The sequence below is a fragment of the Channa argus genome, chromosome 9 (assembly GCF_033026475.1).
Source record: "Channa argus isolate prfri chromosome 9, Channa argus male v1.0, whole genome shotgun sequence".
NCBI classification, from domain to species: domain Eukaryota; kingdom Metazoa; phylum Chordata; class Actinopteri; order Anabantiformes; family Channidae; genus Channa; species Channa argus.
The window spans coordinates 7275556-7288451 of record NC_090205.1 but is presented as its reverse complement, the minus strand read 5'-3'; the positions used below and the strand labels follow the sequence as shown (position 1 = coordinate 7288451).

At 42.2% G+C, this 12896-nt stretch overlaps 1 protein-coding gene across 3 annotated transcripts in view; it reads left to right on the top strand.

Moving 5' to 3' along the window:
* Positions 1 to 64: 64 nt before the first annotated feature.
* tbx15 (T-box transcription factor 15) overlaps positions 65 to 12896 on the top strand; it is a 37252-nt gene continuing 24420 nt past the window's right edge. The window contains exons 1-2 of one of the 3 annotated variants that reach the window (XM_067516694.1): positions 65 to 177; positions 10927 to 11134. In XM_067516694.1, coding sequence (XP_067372795.1) covers positions 11043 to 11134 — 92 coding nt within the window. In that variant the 5' untranslated portion in view covers positions 65 to 177; positions 10927 to 11042. Of the gene's footprint in view, positions 178 to 4017; positions 4676 to 10926; positions 11135 to 12896 lie in introns of those variants that run through there. The other 2 variants (XM_067516691.1, XM_067516692.1) reach the window with 2 other exon arrangements.

The window sequence follows — 12896 nt, the reverse complement described above, 5'->3', positions numbered from 1 at the left end:
TTCACGTGCGACGTTTGAGCTGGTTTGCTGCGATGGTTTCGTTTTTTTTCCCCCACTGCAGCTGATGGATGAACACTATCATCAGGCGTCTGCCACTGAATAATTGTCTCATCCGTCTGGTCCCCTCGGCCTCGAGACCCCACGAGGAGTCGAAATGTAAATGACCAGAGTTAAAAGGTAAACACTTGAGCCTGAGCACTGAAACTATAGGTGATAAGAGTGTGTGTGTGTGTGTGTGTGACAGACATAATCCTTTGTGTTTTTATCGTTTTCTTGTTTTCCTTTTTTTTTTTAAGCATAAAGAATAAAAACAATTTTGTATATTTTCAACTCAATATTTTTTCACCTTTTTCTTTAGCATTGCTTTTTATCATCTTGCACCTTGTTAATCTCACTGTAATACATCACACACACCCTGCACACACTTGCAAGAATACAATCGTGCATTCACTAATCGTTAAAATGTTTTTTATATTATTTTGGCATACGTGTTTATTTGACATTAGAATTCAAAAGCAGCAACTTACTGTATGTTACTGTTAGAGGAGCCAGAGAAATACGTTTCCTTGATATTTTTCGCTTATCCTCACATTTCACTCTTCTGCCCTTCAATTTTCTTCAATTTTTTTTTTGTGTGTGATCCACTTCACCTGTTCGTTCAGTGTTTTATCTCTTTACCCCCTTTCTTCTTCCAGTTTTTTCAGCCCTTACACACACACACACACACACACACACACACACACACACACAGGAGCTGGACAGTGTGTGAAGTTTTTTTTTTTCCATGTTTACCTTGGAGCAGAGCGTGTCCCCATTAATAACGGAATAAAAATAAAATATATACATAAAGCACCGGACCTGCAGCTGCATCGGGACAAATACATGTTTAAAAGCAGGCAGGCGGTGATAAACGGTGTAATGAGCGGCGCCGTAACTGAACCGTTTCATGAGAAGGAGTAAAAACGTTAATTGAGTCGTAATAAATGTTACTTTTGAATGAAATGGAAATGATGTGACATTGATGGAAACAGCTCCGGACAAAATAAAAATGAGACCTTTACTGACGTTCAACTTGAACCGTGCGCGTGCAGGGAGCCGAGTAGGAAACCAATAAACCTAAAGCCATAAAGACATAACGAACTATCGCAGCAGCATTGTTGGTTGTAGTTTTACGCAAAGTTAAGTTGTTTTTTTTTCCTTTGCTGCGTAAATACTAACGTCATAGAATGTGGTGTTTGCACATGCGCGGAATGTTTACAATGATCCATATTGACACGGAAGCTCAGCCGGTTTGGGAAATGTCTTCTTTGATGTGTGCTCAGAAATAAATGGTCCAAAGCAGTTTAAGACCCTCTGTGTTTGGAGCCGTCGAAACTAGGAATAAGGTTTTAAAGTACATCTCGTTTGTGTGTTTTTTTTTTCCCCACCCCGATGGATTGATATGATTTTGTATTAAAGTAAGATTCTACCTCTGCAAAAATGGTCTGTGCAAAACACACTGTCGTTACATTATAATTACATCTGCGTCTCTGAGATTTCTTTCACTTCAAAAAACTAAAACGCGAAGGTGCAGAAAATATTCTTTTATACCTTTCTTTTAAAACATTGTTATGGATAACGTTATAGAAATATATATTATATGAAGAAATTAACGTCAGACATAACCAACGGCTGATTTCTTATTGTCTCAAATAATCACTGCGACAACATTCGACAAAAATCAAAGCAGCTTCTTTGTCTGCCCGCATCTTCTCCACCTTCTAACCCAAGTTCCAAATGAATTTACAGTCTAAAGCGCATAATAGTAGGATGCTGCTAATTTTATAAGAACGTTCCACATGCACTCAGTCCCGTGTGGGGACAGTCACTGGCCCTGAACTAGCCACAGACCTGCAGTTACTTCTGATGTCTCCGGGGCCAGGCGGGGCCACGAGCTTTCTTTTACTAATTGAATATTATGGGCGCGTTCGAGCGTGTCCGCCCACCGTCCGCGTGGCTGTTCCGGTGGGGAAAAGCCAGAAAACCAACGCGCCTCCGTTGGATCTCTGCTGTGTGAGTAATGTGAAGTGGGTCCGCGGAGCTGAGCTGCGAAACCAATCAGAACTGGCATCTCCAGGCTGGTTTGGAAGTCGTGGTGGTAAACTATGTTAGAGGAATTGAGATTCTGTTTGGTTCAGCTGCTTCAGATATTTTCTCCTATTTAAAAACATGCCAAACAAACATCAGGTGGTTATTTGTGGTATTTAGTTAAAGTGAGACTTTAACTCGTTTAGATTTGGCCCAGTTTTGGCTCAATGAGATGGCATCGGGCTATAATTAGGATCTAAACAGCAAACAGTTGGTTTTGGTTTTTACTGCTGGTGTTTAACGAGCTTCCTCCCACGGGGGTTTAACCCCCAACTCTCCATCCCCGAACACACACGTGCATCCACAATATTTCCCTGTTTTCTTAACGTTACGCGCAAACATGTAGCCTATGGAAAAATAAGCAGCAACCGAATTCAGACAATTGCAACCAACCAACATCAGATTTTTTAGTTAACTAGTTTTAGAATAAAATCAAATAATTTTACATTCCGTTAAAATCCAAATCATATCTGTAGAACCTGTTGTAGTGATGTAAAGTGTGCAGCACGAAACCACGTGTGACAATTTTGACATGTGTCTTACTTGTCGCTAAAATATTCCAACATGCTTTGCGCATGTTTTACTTATTTATCTTTATTTATTTATTTCTGTTAGTTTGTTCTGCTGCACTTACATTGTTACTACGACGGAGACATATTTCCACAGATTTATTTAATAAGACAAATGCACAGCGGTGACCTTTGGAAAGCTCTGCTGCAGGGTTCAGGCCGCTTCTCCTCTGAAGGATCAAACCAGCAGTGATCATCCTTCGCCGTTTCCTCCCGATGACGGGAAATGTGTGAAATATATTTTTTTTTCTCCGCGGAAGAAACTGATCAGTTTTTTTTTTTTTTTTTTGGATTCCCAGGCCTGTGCGCCTCTTCCTGACCATCCGGCCTGCAGACGGATCACATCAAGCAGCACAAAGTCTGAGCAGAGAGCGTCTGTTTAAAAAATAATAAATAAATAAAAGTTAGATCAGTGGAAACTGATGTTTAAAATGTGACCAAAGGTACTGTGAAAATATGATGATAATTATTGTTAAGTGTATTTGTAGTATTATACATTATAAATTTTATTTATGTATAATTTATTTTTTACTTTGGCAGCACACTGTTAAACGCAAAATAAAATAATAAATAGACAAAACTCAATGCTATTCTATAAATTTTAAATCGATTCTGTTGGTTGTAAAACAATTTAGTTTATGGTAATTTACTCCATTGTTGGTTTAATAAGTGGCGGAAATGTCCAATATGTTTGAGTAGTAAAATTAAAAATTAATTGTAATAATTATTAATTTGGAATAAATAATAGAAGGAAACATTTTTTTTTAATTGAAAATCATTATATTAGCTCTTCAAATATCTCCGTCCGAATCCACCAGTCTACTGTCCATGATATGACTATTTTTCTGTCATAGAGCGTCTGAAAGAAGTTCAGCCACAGCCAATCTTCTCATTTTTGATTGTTTCTGACCATGCAGCTCTGAGATCACCGCCCCCCCCCCAACCCCTACTGAAACTCCAATGCGGCTCTTCACCTGGCCGGTGACACAGAAACGCTTTTGTGTGACTTTTTCTTCATCGCTGCCTGATAACGAAGGCATCTGCAGCTCGGACACACTTGGTGAGAAGACGGATATGGACATGACTTTGGAATGGAGTTATGAGGCTGCAGGTTCTGGGTGAGAACGGATGAGACCGCAGCACTGTTTAAGTCAATAAATGCACCATTAAACTCAAAATGACATTTTTGTTATAATATTATTTTAGAGGAAATTCTGCGTGTGAAGCACAAATGAGCAAAATATTTTTAGTCGATCTAGTTTTCCATTGGCTACATTATGGAATCTGTTCATTAGGTTGCTGCAGTCCGGGTGACGGTTCCTCTTTCGGGACGCGCGTCTCCTTCAGCTGTCATTGGGCGAAACACTTCGCGTAGCTGTTTTTCCTTGCTCCTGATTGGACGACGGCCTTTGACAGGGAGCTGAGGGCCGCCCTCTTCGCACGGCAAAAAAAGTCCTCCAGAAGTGAGTATCAATCAGAGAGAAGTTAGGGGGTCAGAAAGAGAAAAAGAAAGTCGAGGAGTGGAAGGACGGCGAGACGCGCAAAGCGGCAGACCGCATCAAAACTATCGATCCCGTCGGACTCGATCTCATGCGCAGCCAGGATGGCGCAGTCTGTCTCCAAAAGTTTGACGCGGTGTTACTAGTCAGAGTTGGGATTACTTTGGACACTCGGTGAGTTTGTGCCTCGCTGTAAACACTGACGTGTGCATTTTTTTTTTTATTGTTTGCCTCCCTGTGTGCGGACGGAGTGGGTTTTTCACCGCGTCCCCCTTCGGGTGGATTTGAGAGAAATGAGTGAGAGGAGGCGATCTGCCGCAGCTCTGAGCTCTAGAGCCCACGCTTTTTCCGTGGAAGCCCTGATCGGGTCCAACAAGAAGAGGAAGCTCCGGGGCTGGGAGGAGAAGGAATTGGAGTTGTCCATGGAGAGTCTCGCCACAGACGGAGAGGACCCGGCGCACTGTCTGGATATGGACCCGGGTCAGTGCGCAGACATGCACCACACCGCTCAGTGGTCCGGATCACCGTTATATCACTGCAGCGCAAAAGCAAACCCACGAGTCCCGAGTCAAAACATGGCTCCACTTCCAAAGACCCAACCCTCGACAGTGCATGCAGCTTCAGCCGCCACGGTCTCCATGTGAATGGGGAGTATTTGTTCTTTAAAGCAGGCGTGAGGTTGTGTTCAGAGGTTCCGCTCCGCTGCAGCGCTGTTACACATAGAAGGGAACGTTTTACAGTTGTTGATGTAGTGTAGCTTCTAAACCAGATGAGTGCAGGCCTTCAGAGAGAGAGTCACTCTGCTCTGCTCTCAGGGATATAACAACATGGCCCAAAGGAGGCCACAGCAAACTACACGAACATAGGGCCTAAGTGATTAGTGTGTCTTTGACGTGGAGGGTTGGTTGGTCCAGGTTTTGACTCAGGACTGGTGGGTTACACTTAAAGATATAATTGGAATGAAAAAACACACCAAATTCAGGCGTACAGTTGTGGTTTATGTTTGGAGGCGGTTTCCTTTCAGCAAAAAGTTCGGCGAAAGCCTTGCACCCACCGAGGCCATCGTTGCACAATGACCTCGCGTAATGCGCGTCTCTCTAACAGAGAAACTCGTTTCTGGTATCTTCTAAATTGTATTTAAATTAGGCCAAGTCTCTGCGCACAATTGTAGTTTGGCTACAGTGCGCAATGAGTGCGCCCGTGTTGCGCACACATGAAGAACTTCCTGTAACACTCAAATAAACATGTCAGGGAAAAAATAAATAAATCAAAGATTTGATCAGTGGGGGAAATGTGTCACCAGTCTAAACGTGTCGTGTAAACAGGCTGCATTTGCCGCTGCTGCATGTGTCAACACAGCAAAAATAATAATAATACATACATTTGCAGGAATTATTGAAGCGTAGTATACGAATGACAAATTCTGCAAATGACGCAATTAAAATAAATAAAAATAAAATGATGCTGTGAGACAATTTGAAAACAGACATTTTTGCAAATAATTCTAAATGACTAATGAAAATATGCAGCTTGGTGTTATTCAATTTACTACTGTTTTACATCAATTATTATTATTATTATTGCGGCATGCAAGACACGGCCGGGCTATATTATGTCAATTGTTGTTTAATCACGCATAATTAAACATTGACTAGTTGCCGTTTCATCAAAAGCCACCTGGATTTCAGTGTTTGGAGATGAACCGCTCACACCGAGCTGAGCCAGCTGCTCTTCAAATGACTTTTAACCTCGATGCTTCGAGCTTCTTCCTGTTTGAATGATAAATGTAAATTTATTTTGTTTGTAAATTCAAAGTAATGCGGTGTAAACATTGTTTAACAGCACTGATGAAGTTCAGTCACCTCTGCACATTTTTAGATGTGCTGAAGGTATTTTAAAAGCATTAAACGTTAACAGGGGCCAATTTGGCTTAAGTTAGACACGTTCGGATTATGTTAAATTACATGTGCGTCACAGCTCATTCAATGTTTGCAGACGTGTGGAGACCGGCACGGATGAAGTCTTCCCACCTCCGAGCCCAGCAGTCTCAGGCCAACACTGAGTCCCCGCTGTCTGCTGCAGTGTGGCCTCTGGAGAGCAGCGTCTTTACGCACCAAACCTCTCCGGTTTGAAACTGCCGGTGACTGAAAAACAAATCATAAATGGACAACACAAGTAAATCACTGTGAGCAGGATCCGAAGAGGATTGTGATATTTAAGTTTAGAAATGATACTAAAGGTGCACAGAGCGTTGATTACCGTGTTGCCAGCGGGACGCGGCGTGTTTGTGAGTGTTTAAAGTCAACAAAAATGAGACAACCCAGCAATTCTTTCTCCAACAGTTTAAATTCCGTAGAGCAGAGTAGGATTTCTGTTCACCGGCTCCCAGGTTTTGTCCCCGGGTAATTTTAGGATATGTGGCTGAATGAACAGCCCAATTCCCACCCCCTCTGGTCCCGCTCATTAGCAGGCGGGTTCCTGGCAGGTTCAGCGGGCCCTGCTCGAGTCCTAATGCCTCCGCTTTGGCGCGTCAGGCAGAAGTGACCGAGAACAGCGAGTCTCTGTGGTCAGATTATGTGGTTCAGAGGAATCTTTAACGCAGTGGTTTTATTTTTACTCGACTCCAGGCTAAGCTGGAAGCCGGCTGGTCGTATAACACGTTTATTAGCCCCAAAGACAAGGGCAGGACTGAGGGAAGCACAGGCTCGCATTTAATAGTTCGCCTGCAGGAACTCAACAGTTCAGTTAGCACAGAAACATGTAGATTTGTTAGACCTCACAAAACGGTTACAACCAATCGCCACAATGTTTACCATTTAATACAACTATTAACACGTTGAAATACATCTACATAATAGTTAATACCACTTACAAAAAGCGTGACCCAAACTATGTGATTAACAAGGTCACACTTCAGTTTTACGCACACAACTAACACTCGACGCCTCACTAGGCGTTTCCCCAATGAAACACTATCAAGATTATTACTGCTCCCTCTTTCCACGGCTTCTATACTGAGCTATTTCTCTGATAAGGAGATGTGTGTGTGTGTGTGTATGAGCAGGGTCCTAGCTTTTCCTGCTTCCTTTGTGCTCGGGTCTCCATCAGTGCGGAAACAGGTGCTCTCACTTTAGGGGTTCGGTTCCGCGGATTTCGTGGCTGGCAAATTATTTATTTCAGAAATCTACTGCACCTTTAAAAAAACTTTTTAGCATAAATGCTAAACTAATATTTATAACCTTGTAGTTCAGCTTCACTCTCATTCGTTAGCTTTATACAAGTTTGATGTTCTCTTGAATTGTCCCTTCAAACTTTATAAGAAGGGGGGGCGACATGCTGTACATTCTGTAGCCCCTTATGCATTTGGTAAAATGTTCAAAACCAATAGAATTTTGTCATTTGTTATGGACATATGGATAACAAAACAGAACATTTTCAGTCTGACTTATTTGTATAGGTTTGAACACAATATGCTAGAAAATATATAAAAAGACTGAAACGCATTTAGGATTAAGAGGCTGATTTAATAAAATAAACTATTTAAAAACACGTTGGGAATTTATGCCAAAAACAATTACAGCTGCAGGTCAGATTAAAAATAATGATGATGGAGCTCCCAGTTTAAAAACAACGGGGTCTTTAAATGTAAAATTTAGATTTGCTCTACAATTAAAATATTTCTATTGATGAAAACATAATTTAATACATGAAAGTTCTGCACCATCACAACAATAAAACGTTATCTGCTTTGGATTTTAAAAAAGTACTTCTAATAGTTTTTTGCATGACTTTGATTCTTTTATGCAAACTCCGGCTGTGTGTGTGTGTGTGTGTGTGTGTGTGTGTGTGTGTGTGTGTGTGTGTGTCTGCATGGGACATCGAGGACATGAGCTGATTGGGAGCCCTAAAACCGCAAGATACAGGCCCCAAGTGTGTGTGTGTGTGTGTGTGAGAGAGAGAGAGAGAGAGAGAGAGAGACCACAGCAGATGTCAGGGCAACGTTCCGCTGAATGGGCAAATATTTCTTCATCAATAAAAGTCCGTTTTTATTCATTCAGCTTAAAAAAAATAGTGTAAAGCTTGAACTCAGAAACTGAAGTGAACCCTTTATGTGATCGTGGTGTGTGATACTGGACTAAATTACTGTCCTGTTTCCAGATTTTCCCTTTTTTGCTCATTTAATTCTCGGTGTTTGTAACTTTGGAAGCTTCCGGCCTGATGTTTGACTCTATGCATAAACACATACGGCTGATAATTGGAGATGTACTTGCCGGTCAACCTTTCCACGCGTGTGTGTGTGTTCGGTGAGTGGCAGAGGACAGGCCCTTCAGCCTGAGGACAGGCCCTTCAGCCTGATGACAGGCTCCTCCGTGGCCGGCGTTTCCCTCCTCAGCATCTCGGAAGTTCATTTCATTTAATCAGGCCGCTACTGGAATGTGTCTGGGTTTTTTTTCTGAACGCTTCCATCTCAAAGACAGTCTTCAGATTTTTGATGGATGATGTGGAGTTGTTAAATGTAGCGCTTAGTTTTCAGTTGCAAAGCATAAAAATTCTAATTTTTATGACAAGCAGCAGCCTCATAAAGGATCGTAAAGTTTTCTGTAACACCATTTCTGTATTAACATTCTTATAGGTTTGTCACCTTATTCAGTAACTGGTGACTAATGTTTGGCCTTTACAAGATAAATTAACAATTACTGCGCATTTAATGACAAACGAATGTCACTGCAGATTAAAAACATTTCTGGTCAGTGACACATTATATGCCGTGCACAGCATCTTTTTTTTTTTTTTTTGTCTTTTCTGCTGATCCACAGCGGATCATTGTCCGCATGTTGATTTGGCGCAGTTTTTACGCCGGATGCCCTTCCTGACGCAACCCTCCCCAATTTCTACCGGGCTTGGACCGGCACTGCACAGCCGGGGATGGGAAAGGGCTGTCGGCGGTTCAGTGTCTTGCCCAGAGACACTTCGACATATAAAAACATGATTTTGGCAAAATTACACAGAACTTTATGTGTATTTTATAACATTTACATTTTTTAAAACCGAAAATGTGGATTACAGGATTAGAACAATTCAGTGTGTCAAAACATTTTGGTTGGCATTTAGGAATATTTAAAACTACAAACAAAACTATTACTTCATATTTGTACAATAGTATATACTTTGGTTTTTACTTGCAGCACTCTATTAGATATTAAAATTGAAACGTTGTGAACTCTTTGGTCCCATCTGAAGATGACATCACCACAGTTGCAGAATTAGAGCTCATTTCTTTCCTGTCGGGACCTGATCCATCTGTCTTGTCCTCTTCCTTACACACCAGCAGCGTGTGTAATAATGAATGTTTTTATGGAAAGTGAGGGGGCAGCTGTAGCTGACTTGACACACCGAGTGTCTGAGTGTGTATCTGCATGTGTGTGTGAGCAGTTCAAAGCAGACAACGACGACGAGGCTAATCATGTGTGACAGTCCTGACACTGGCAGGATCTCCCAAGAAGATGATGGAAAGTCTCTCCGTCTCTCTGTGGTCATTACGCCCCTGTAGCCTTGCTCTCTTCCGCTCCTCCTCCCTCTGCTCCTCCTATCTCCATCTCTTCTTTCTGTGCTCTGGTTTCCAGTCGGATTGGCTCGGCCTGCGCTCTGGCGGTTTCACCTGGGACGCTGTCCAGTCTCGGCAGCTTCGCATTTGCATAACCATATTTGTGTGCCCTTAGTCTGCCAAGTTAACCACCTTGTGTCAGGGCCCTCAATAAATAATACATTATTACATTTTTTTTTATTTTTTAGTGGGTGGTGGCGGTGTGTGTGTGTGTGTGTGTGTGTGTGTGTGTGTGTGTGTGTATAGATAATTCAGCTATAAACTATTTCAGAGCAAATGGAAATAGGAGCTACAGCATGTGGGTAGACCCGAGGTGTTGAACATTAAAGAACTGACATCCAGGCTGGAAAAACTATATTGGATTTTAATATTTAACCCCATAAGATCCCATTTAATTTTCAAGTGACATCACACATAAGTAATAATTAAAAAGTCCGAGTTAATAATGATAATAATTTTAATGTTAGGTGTTAATATTGATAAGCAAAACGTGGCTCGGATTCAGAAATACTTCAGTTTTCGCACGATAAAGTAACTGGATTGTGTGGTGTTGCTGTTATTTTGTCCACCCGGCTGCGGCGATGCAGTTGCTTTGAACTGCGGCAAATTAAGGCAAACGTACGGTGGGCTGAGGTCATCGTGCTTGGTGTCTCGGAGTCAGAGGCTCAGACGGATGGAAACCTCCCCTGTAGGTCTGGATGTGTTTCAGGATGGAGGGAACGTTTTTTATCTGCTCAAACGTTGTGACTGTGTCGATTGCTCTCAATGGTCAGTCTGTAAAAGTTGGTCCAGAAGGAGCATTTGTAGGGAAAGTGCATTTGCAGCATGTCTCTTCTAAGGAAGTCGTCACTGTGTGGCCCAATTTAAGATTTCATATATTCCGCATCGCATTTTAAAAGGCGTCACGCGGCATTGATTCTGCTTTTGACATCAGCCCAGAGCCCCCCGACGAGCTGAGCCAAACTCGGCCGCCTCTCTCCGAGCTGCAGACGGCAGGTGATTTGGAGTCCGCGGACTGAGCTGCTGTGCTCCCTCACCGTGCCAAGTTTCCGGTGTGATGCCTAAAGCGCATTAATTCCACTGTTTCAGAGCTGCATTCTCAGTGTCTTCCTCACTTTCCTCTCAGACTCAGAAGCGAGTCCCGGCTCGGACGGAGAGGGTCTCGCCGAAAGGACGTCGTGCTCCTTTGGTTCACCTGCTGACCTGGCCCCCGGCCCCTGCGACCCGTCGCCCCCGGCCTCCATGGAAGACATCCAGGTGGAGCTGCAGTGCGCAGACCTATGGAAGCGCTTCCATGACATCGGCACTGAGATGATCATCACCAAAGCGGGCAGGTAGGCTGCCGCACACGCACACGCACACGCATACAGCAACGTGTTGACAATCCTTGTCATCTCCATTAGAAGTAGGAGATTTTGAAAATTGCTTCTTATAGAGGACGCAGCTTTATTAAAAGTGCAGATTAGTCCGCGCACACACGCACACGCACACACACACACACCACTGAGCTCAGACTGGAAGGTGTTAATGTGTTGCACATGGAGGCCGCTCCTCTGTGTTCAGGCCTTCATGACGCGGCAGATTGTTCCTGGCGGTGGAGAAGAAGGAGAGCTGGTTCTAATTAATCTCTTTAACATGTTCCGGGGTTTCTCACTCTCTCGGGCCGCTGGTCCCGCAAACCCGGAGCAAGCGCTCAAATTGAGTTGTGGGTCCTGCAGGAAAGACCTTTCGCCCCGCAGTCTGCTGCGCCCGGGGCGCCGCAACGTTCCCCCTCTGTTCTCACCATCATCCTGACTGAAATCAGACTTGATATCAGTTTCCTCCTAACAAAATCTGCATTATAGTGATGAAACTCCTAGTATTTAGTTCTAGGATTAAGAGAACAAACGCCAGTAAGGTGAGAAAATTCTTTATCTAAAAGTCTCGTGTATGAAAATGAGTTTTTTAATCATAGCGGAAAGACTGGGATTTTTGTGACTAACTAATTGATATAGTTATCAACTTTTTAGACAGATCAATTCCTTTTCATAAATTACTTTTGTATTTGTTGATCTTTTTTTCTTCTACGAAATAATTCAGTTCTACTTTACACAACGCGCTTTGTAGCAAAAGTATCTAAAAAATAAAGCGCATTCCAGGTTAAATGAAGCATATTCATCTGCGAAAAAATTAAGACACTGCATAGGAATCATTTTTTTGTTTTATTTTAACATTAGAGCCAAAGAACTGTTTGTGTGTAGGCAACTTATTAAATATTTTGATAAACCTTTACATTTATTTTAAATATTTCCTGCGCAGATTCGCATCAGATCTCCTTTCAGCTCTTCCTGTTTAATTCAATCTGAAATAATCTGATCAAACTGTAACGTCGCCCTCATTTTTTTGTTTTTTTTGTTTTTTTGTCAGTCAGTTAATTTATTTGTATTTTTTTGAATGAATTGCGACTTGAATTGGTAATCAGCTCATGATTAGGGCAACAATCATTGTTCGCTGAAGCAGAGTGAAGGCGGACACCTGTGTCGCCCCGTGTATTTCACGGCCTGCTCGTGATAAGCCCATAAATCCAGAAAAAGAAGAGACGGGAAGCGATAAAACGGCCCTGTTTTGTCGTTAGGCGGCCCCGGATTTACGAGCTTTCAATGAAAAAGGAAAACGCACCGTTTGAAGGTTAAAACGAGGAGTCAAATCCAGACGTTTCCGTCGTTTCCGACCCGTTTACACTGTGATTCTCTGGAGGTTTGCATAAGTGTTTGGTCAACAGCAGCAAAAGTCAGGAGGCTGGTTCGTAATTAATATAAATTACATTATGAAAAAAGCAGCAGATTAACACTAAAGGTCAGAGGTCACAGGGGGATGACACTGGGAAAAAAATATTTCCCTCTGTTAAAATATTTCAGGGACAAAGGGACGTTAGTAAGATTTTATCCAGTTTATAAAAAGCAGATGTATATATTATTAACTTGTATATTTTTATATCAATTCAACGAATAACAAAAACTGAGGCTTAGTTCTGGATAATAATGCTGAAGACGTTTTCGGAAATCCATTTTTTTTTTGTCTCATTTTGTGAAAAAGCTCCAGATCTTACAAGTACTG